The following is a 9,040-nucleotide window of genomic DNA, read 5'->3' on the forward strand; positions in this document are numbered from 1 at the left end:
AGGACTCCAAGTACAAGAGATAGTTAAAGAGAATTCCCAACATTGAGAGATGGAATGTGTAATTCAAAGAACAGCCAGGATACCAATGTTACTGTATGGAATAAAATATGTTAGTGAATAAGGTTTAAGAAGAATAGAAAGGTGAGAGTGGTCTCAATTTATGAAGGGTTTTGAATGACTAACAGACCATTTTGTATTTGCTGCTGGAGGCAAGGAAGCCACAGAAGTTTATTCAGTAGGGGAGTAATATCTGCATTTTACAAAAATCACTTAAGTGGTTGAATGAAGGATGGTTTGTAATGGAGAGAGACTTGAGGCAGGTTGATCAGAATATTATTTCAATAATCCAGAAGTGAGGTGATGAGGACCCTACACTAGAATGGGGAGAATGTCAGAGGAGAGAAGAAAGCAAGTTCAAAATATGTCGAAAGGTGAAATTGGCTGGTTTTGACAACAAAATGGATATTGGCGTGGGGGAAGAGATAATAATAAATACAGGTTGATACCCAGGTTGTGACCCTGAGGGATTGAAAGGATAATATTTCCCTCTATAGTAATAGGGAAGGGAAGAGAGGACCCACGGGGAAAGATAATGTGTTCTATTTTGGACATAATGAGTTTAAGGTGTCTTTTGGAGAACTAATTCAAGATATCTAGAGAGCAGTTGGTGATCCAAGATTGGAAGTCAACAGAGAGATTGGGACAAGTTAGGTAGATTTGAGAGTCATCAGCATAGAGATGGTAATAAGATATATGGGAGCTGATAAGGTCACCAAGTGAAGTCATATAGAGGAAAATGAGAAGAGTGCCCAGTTCAGAACCCTGACAAATGCCTATGGTTACAAGTTATGTGGAAGAAATCCAGGCAGTACAACTTCTTTACCTCAAGACATCCCCACAGCAGCAGAACATAAATGAGTATGAAGGCAAATTGCGTCCTAGTTTATTTGGATGGGTAGGTTCTTAGTTTTTCCTTTTTTTCTCCGATTTCTCTACAGATGGGGCTTGGTTCCCAAGCCTGTAAGCACAAACTTTGTATTCTCAGTCATAGTGTAGTCTAGTTTTCAGTGCATACTCAAAACTGGCAATCACAAATAACCTTTGAGATAAAGGAATGACTAAAAAAGCATTTAATAAGGGTTCACCAAGTGCCAAGAACTGTGGTAGCTATGAGGATATAAATTCAGTAAGAAAGATAGCCCCTACCCTTCCAGAGCTTATAATTAAACAAAGTAGACACAACACAACTGTGGTAGTGATGGCCAGGAAGGGATGTTGTTCGGTCCATAAAGTTACAGGCATAGTGAGTTGGACCACAGTAAAGTAATTTCTTATACCCCTTCCAGGAATAATGGCAGAGTTCATAATATGTTTTTAAGATTGTAGACTGGGCAGAAGAGTACTTGCCAAGTTCCTTTGTACAAGGGTTGAAGGAAGGTAACAAGGAAGTTAACAATGTTGTCTCCCAAAGAGTAGCAAGTGAAGTAAAGTACAGATAGGGCTTTCCTGAAATAATGAGTCTGGTGAGATAATTACCAACTGGAATGAGAAGTTCTCAATAAAAGAAGGTTTACATCTCCAGAGTAAGGAGCCATAGGATAAGGTAATCCAATACAACAAATATGTATTAAGCACATAGTGTATGAAAAGCATTTTGTGAGATATACCAAGATGATGATGATGGTGGTGGTGGTGGTGATGGCAATGGTAGTTGTGTTGGTGGTGTCCTAGAATATGATCACAAGAAACAGGCTACAGAGAAAAAGACCAAACAGCCTCTGCCTTCAAGATGCTCATTGTTTTTCTTTTTTTTTCAATGTATTGTTTTTAGTTTTCACCATTCATTTCCACAAGGTTTTGAGTTACTAATTTTTCTCCCCATCTTTCTCCTACTCCCCCCCCAAAATAGTGAGCCAACTGAATACGCCTCGCCCAATCTATTCTCTCTTATGTCCTCCCTCACCCCTCGCCCAATCTATTCTCTCTTATATCCTCCCTCACCCCCCCTGCAACTTTCTAGTAGGGCAAGATGGATTTCTATACCCCAGTGCCTATATATCTTATTTCCCAGTTGCATGTGAAAAGAAAAAAAAAAGATTTGTTTTTAAAATTTTGAGTTCCAGAATTTTTTCCCTTCTTTCCTCCTCACCCACTCCCACTGGGAAAAAAGCATTTCAATATATGTTGTACATGTGTAGTTATGTGAAACATTTCCATACTGCATATATTGTGAAAGACTAAGTATATTTCCCTCCATCCTTTCCCACCCACCCCCCACTTATTCTATTTTCTCCTTTAACCCTGTTGCTTTTCAAAAGTGTTTGCTTCTTACTACCCTCTTCCTCAATTTGCCCTCCATTCTATCATCCCTCTTCTTCCCCTTCCCTGCTATTTTCCTGTAGGATGAGATACCCAGCTGAGTGTGTATGTTATTCCCTCTTTAAGCCAAATTCAATGACAGTAAGGTTGTCCCATTCCCTTTCACTTTCCTGCTCTTCCCCTCCTTTGTGACAGTTTTCTCTTGCCTATTTTATATGAGATAATTTACCCTAATCTAACTCTCCCTTTCTCCTTCTCCCAATAAATTCCTATCTCACCTCTTAATTTTATTTTTTAGATATCATTCCTTCATATTCAACTCATCATGTACCCTCCATCTATGTATTCATGAACATACATATGCCCATACTCACATACATATTCATACACACATATACCCTCCTATACATATATAAATACACACACACATACACACACACACACATATATATATATATGTATATATATATATATGTATATATATATATATTCCATTCAACTATGCTCATCCTGAGAAAAGTCTCATGAGTTACAATTATTGTTTTTCCATGTAGGAATGTAAATAGTTCAATTTAATAAGTTCCTTATGATTTCTTTTTCCTGTCTACCTTCTCATGCTTCACTTGCTTCTTATATTTGAAAGTCAAATTTTCTGTTCAGCTCTGTTTTTTTTTTTCATCAAGAATGCTTGAAAATCAGGGCGTCTAGGTGGCACAGTGAGTAAAGCATCAGCCCAGATTCAGGAGGACCTGAGTTTGGATCCAACCTCAGACACTTACACACACACACACACACACACACACACACTAGCCGTGTAACCTTGGGCAAGTTACTTAAACCCAATTGCCCTCCAAAAAGGAAAAATTAAATAAAATAAATGCTTGAAAATTATCTACTTCACTGAATGACCCTATTTTCCCCTGAAGTATTATACTCAGTTTTGCTGGGTAGGTGATTCTTGGTTTTAATCCTAGCTCCTTTGACCTCTGGAATATCATATTTCAAGCCCTTAAATCCCTTAATGTAGAAGCTGCTATGTCTGGTGTTATCCTGATTGTGTTTCCACAATACTCAAATTGTTTCTGCCTGAGTGCTTGCAGTATTTTCTCTTTGACCTGGGAAATCTGGAATTTGGTGACAATATTCCTAGGAGTTTTCTTTTTGGTCTTTTCAAGAGGCAACTGGTGAAGTCTTTCAATTTCTTTGTTGCCCTCTGGTTCTAGATTATCAGAGCAATTTTGCTTGATGATTTCTTGAAAGCTGGTGTCTAGCATCTTTTTTGGGTCATGGATTTCAGTTAGTCCAATGATTTTTAAATTATCTCTCTTGGATCTATTTTCCAGCTCGGTGGTTTTTCCAATGAGATATTTCATATCGCCTTCTATTTTTTTTCATTTGTTTGGATGTGTTTAATAGTGTCTCAATTTCTCATAAAATCATTAGCTTCCATTTCCTCCAATCTAATTTTGAAGGAATTATTCTCTTCAGTGAATTTTTCAAATTCCTTTTCTGTGTGGCAAATTTTGCTTTTTAAGGCATTCTTTTCATTGGATTTTTGGGTCTCTTTTGCCATTTGAGTTAATCTATTTTTTTCAAGGTGTTATTTTTTTCAGTATTTTTTGAGTTCTCCTTTAGCAGGCTTTTGTCTTGCTTTTCATGATTTTCTTGCATCATCCTCATTTATCTTTCCAAAGTTTCCTCAACTTCTCTTGATTTTCAAAATTTTTCTTGAGTTCCTCCATGGTCTGTAACCAATTCATATTTTTTTTGAAGCTTTTGTTGTGGGAGTTCTGATGTTATCTTTCTACCATTCCATGCTTTGATCCGTTTTGTTCCCCAAAAAAGGAATCTATGGTCTGATTGTTCTTCCTCTGCTTGCTAATCTTGCCAGTAAATTACTTGACTTTTTTGCTCTTTGGCATGGTAGAACTCCGCTTCTATAATGGAGAGAGCTTGGTCCCAAATTGCTGGGGTTTTTGCAGCTGCCGTTAGGAGGGTGCCCACTCTACAGCCCTCACAAGCTCTGGCACACTGGCCACACACCCCAGGGCTGCCATCCAAGACCATGATCCAGATCCAAGCAGGTTAAAGCAAGAGAGATTTCCCTCTGAATGGTCTCTGGTTTCCCCTACGATCTGAAGGCCAGGATCTTTTAAGGCAGCCATATGGCAGCAGCTGCCATACCTCTGCCTACTTCTTACTCCAGGGACAGAGTAAAGATCTTGCTCTTCTGTCCCATTCTTCAAAAAATGTTACCCAATGACCTTTTCCATTCTCTTTGGCATTTATGGCTTGAGATGTCTGGAAACCACCACAGCTGCTGGTGATTCACTGTCCTGGGGTGTGCTCTGGCCACAGCTGATTGGAGCCTCCTCAGGGCCCAAACCATGTGGCTCATGTGAGATTGTGCTCAGCTCCCAGCCCAGTGCGATAGACCCTTCCTGTCAGCCTGCCAGACGACCTTCAGTGGTTGATTTGTTTCTCTATGTCATTTTGTGGGATCTGTAGCTCTAAATTTTGTTTAGAGTCATTTTTTAACATGTATTGGAAGTGATTGGAGCAGGAGCTCATGCCATGTTAGTGCTTTTACTCTGCTATCTTCAAGATGCTCATTTTTTACTTGAGAAAATATAATGTGTATCTGCAATTCAAGTTAGAAAGTGATGGAGGTAAAGAAATGTGCTAGGTACTCAAAGAATATTCAAGTGTGGAGAGGATATATTTATTGTGTGAACAATATTTATTGTGTGAACTCATTAGAGATGACTAAACCAAGAAGGTGATATGTGAGTCAATACTAATAGAACTCTACCAAAAAGCTGAAAGAAACAGAATGATTCAAGTATCTTCTTTTTCTCATTCCATTTTAGGGAATGTCATCCATATTCCTAACTTGATCTCCTTTTTCTGCCTGCCATGTCTACATTCAACAACTCTAAAGGGGAGATCTTCACCTTCCTCTTGATAGGAATCCCAGGATTGGAGCACACTCATATATGGATCTCAATCCCCATCTGTTTTATATATTTTGTCACCATTTTGGGCAACTGTACCATCCTCTTCATCATTAAGACTGAGTCCTCACTTCACAAGCCAATGTATTATTTTCTCTCCATGTTGGCCTTCTCTGACCTGGGCCTATCCCTGTCTTCCTTACCTACAATGCTAAGGGTCTTTTTATTGAATGCTACCAGTATCTCTGCTGATGCCTGCTTTGCCCAGCAGTTTTTTATCCATGGTTTCTCTCTCATGGAATCTTCAGTTCTTATGATCATGTCCTTTGATCGTTTCATAGCTATCCACAACCCCTTAAGATATAGCACTATCCTTACCAATGCAAGAGCCACCAAACTTAGCCTGATGTTAACCATGATAAGTTTTCTATTGATTCTGCCATTTCCTTTCACTCTGAAAAGTCTGACATATTGTAAGAGGACTCTTCTTTCCCATTCCTACTGTTTACACCAGGATGTCATGAAACTGGCTTGCTCTGACAATAAGGTTGATATTATTTATGGCTTCTTTGTTGCTCTAGTGGGCATGTTGGACTTAGTATTAATTTCAGTTTCCTATATTTTCATTCTGAAGACTGTTTTAGGCATTGCTTCTCACCAAGAACAACTCAAGGCTCTCAGCACCTGTGTCTCTCATATATGTGCTGTGCTTATTTTTTATATACCTATTATTACCCTGGCTGTTCTTTACCGCTTTGGCAAGCATGCTCCCCTACTCATTAGAATCCTAATGGCTGATATCCTCTTGTTGGTCCCACCATTAATGAACCCCATAGTATATTGTGTGAAGACCCAACAGATTCGAATCAGAATCCTCAAGAAACTATATTTTAAGTAGGGTAGCAGGAAGTCCTAGCCACTCTCTATGTCCAACCTACTAGTAAACTTTGAGATAAAATTTATGTCCCCAATGGATAAATTAGGAATGAAGAGAAAAGCATCACAGAATATGAAAATTGGAAGGCACTTAGAAGGAGCCATCTAGTCCAACCTCTACTCAAAAATATTTCCACCATAATATATTTTATAAACAGTTATCCTGCCTCCATTTTAAAAGCTACTAGTGATAACAACATAATACCTCTCTAAGTAGTCCATTATAGTCATGGACATCAGGTAAATTCAAGGAATTTGCCACTTTTATATATTTCAGCATATTTGTCATATGCATTACCTAGTCATTTTTCTCTTTCCTGATGTGAGATGTGTTTCATCCATTTAACACCTGCACTGGAATCTTTTAGTGTTGTTTTCATATGCCATTAATGTGGGCATCATGTATCATGTTCTCCTGGTTCCCTGTAGGTAATATATATGAATTCATATAAGCTTTCTTATGCTGAACTGAATGGTTCATGTTGTTCATTTAAATGTTAACATTTTATAATTGGTCATTTCTCAATCGGTACTCACTTTACAATTTGTTTCCATAGAAATTGCCATAATTACTCTTTTGGTATACACAGGTTTTTATATTTCTCATAAAACTGAAGGATAAGCATAAAAATAGAATAAGCATGTCAACAGTTTGGAGCATAACCCATTTTTCCCCCAACTAATCTTTGAGGTAATTAAAATTTTCACCGAGACTAAATTATAGCAACAGTTTTCCTACAGGCTCTTCTATGGTGATGATTTCTATTTTTAATCATCTTTGACAGTCTAAGGAGTATGGGAAGAAACTTCAGGTTTATTTATTTCATTTATTACTAGATATTTGAAGTATTTTATATCATTGTTGGCACTTTCTAATTCTTTTTGCAAATTATATGTTGACTGTTTGAGTATTGGAGAAGTCATCTTGGTCTTAAATATTTGTCTTGAATTCCTATATGTCTGATATCTGATCTTTATCAAAGAAATCTGTTGCACTGACTTTTCTTAATAGATTTTCTTCTAATTCTGGTCAATTGACTTTATTACAAAACACACAATAACATTAAAATGTTTTCCTCTTTTACTTGTTAGATTAAGAACACACACATATATGTACACACACACATACATATATATATATATATATATATATATATATTACCCCCCCCTTTCCATATTTTCTCTCTTCCTGCCTGCCAGGTAAGACAGTATTACTGCACTCTTTCTTGTTAGATACAGAAACCAAGAAGCTTAGAAACTACTCTCATGTGAAAGCTAGTACAGTAGTTCAGGTAGACATTGTTGAGCCTATGCCTTTGACTGACTCTTCTACTTTGTTTATCTGTGTTGATAGTAGGAGAACTAACATTAATACTGAGATACACCTTAGAGGAGTGTCTACCCCAATAGCTTTGTTGGTTATATGTTTCTCAGTTGCTTTGGGATTTTTCTTAGGAGGAATCCTTGGCAACCTTTGAATTTAAGTTCCATATTAGTATTTAGACCTTGTTATAAAATATGATAGAAGTTGATCAAAATGTAATTTCACCAAACTTCTTTTCATTTTTAGCAGCAAATATTTTTGAACCATACATCTTAATCCATATAGTTTGGAATTATCACTTAATTAAATACTGGAATTTTGGGGTCAATGTTTTTTGAGTTCAAAATGCATGCCATTGATCCACTTTTATATGTTTTAGTACTGATTGCTTTGTAGTATAGTTTGAAATATGGAAGTGCTATTCCTCCTTCATTGCTAATATTTTCATTACGTTTTTTCAACTGTTTTCCTTTGTTATTTTTGTAATTTCACCTAATTCAATAAATAATCTCCATGATATCTTGATGATCTTGGCATTGAATGTAAAAATTAATTATGAAAAATGTCTTCCCCATTTTTTAATTCATGCCACAATAAATAATATTTTGTAGTTTTATATGCATATATAGTATGTATACGTAATATGTGTATATACACATATGTACATGTATATATGTATACACACATGTATATATATTTTTGTATGTTAAGTCCTAGATACTGTATAAATCCAGTAGTATCGAGTTGAAATTTCTTTTCTATCATTTTTTCTTGAATTTAGATTGAACTGTGCATAAGTGATTATTATCATGGATTTATTTTTTCCTATTTAAAAATTGAAATAATTTTTTCATGTTATTCTCTGATTCTCTAAAAGAAAACATCATGTTTATAAATAGTTTGAAGAAAATCTCCTGATAATAAGTTAAATAGCTTGAATTGCTATGCCTAACATTTCTAGAAGCTGTTTAAATAACAGTGCTGATAGGGATATCCTTGCTTTCCTGTGATGCTTATTGCTAAGTTTCTGATTGGAAATAATATTAGATCTTCATTTTAGTTATGCACTTTTGGACATATCAAAAAAGAATCCTTTATATTGTTTTAAGTATTTTAACACACACAATTTTAATTCATTTTATTTTTATCTTATGGAACAAAATGAGGATTTCCATAAAACAGTATAATAATAATAATGAATGTACAAATTTACTAGATATAAATTCATGTTCTTTTAAAATATATAATAAAGCTATCATATATATTTCTTTTTATCCCCTTTTTTCTTCCCATACCCTTGAGATGGCTAATATTAGACACAAAAATGTGTATGTGTGTGCATGTAAAATTATTCTATACATGCTTCTATTCATTCATTCTTTCTCTGTATGCAAATATTGTCTTCCTTCATATGTCCTTTATAAATAATTCAGATAATTATTATATTCTTATAATTATAACATTATAATATATGTGACAAAATAAATTTACACTTATAATATCAATA

The 9,040-nt window shown here is 35.6% G+C and overlaps 1 protein-coding gene across 1 annotated transcript; it reads left to right on the forward strand.

The window, feature by feature from the left end:
* Window positions 1–4,866: 4,866 nt before the first annotated feature.
* Window positions 4,867–6,171, forward strand: LOC138177675 (olfactory receptor 51A4-like). The gene has a single exon (XM_069108885.1). The coding sequence runs from the start codon at window positions 5,236–5,238 to the stop codon at window positions 6,169–6,171; it is 936 nt and encodes a 311-aa protein (XP_068964986.1). The 5' UTR covers window positions 4,867–5,235.
* Window positions 6,172–9,040: the final 2,869 nt, after the last annotated feature.

The sequence above is a fragment of the Petaurus breviceps genome, unplaced genomic scaffold (assembly GCF_028583685.1).
Source record: "Petaurus breviceps papuanus isolate PSGF00001 unplaced genomic scaffold, PetGlider_PUasm1.0 90444, whole genome shotgun sequence".
Lineage (NCBI taxonomy): Eukaryota > Metazoa > Chordata > Mammalia > Diprotodontia > Petauridae > Petaurus > Petaurus breviceps.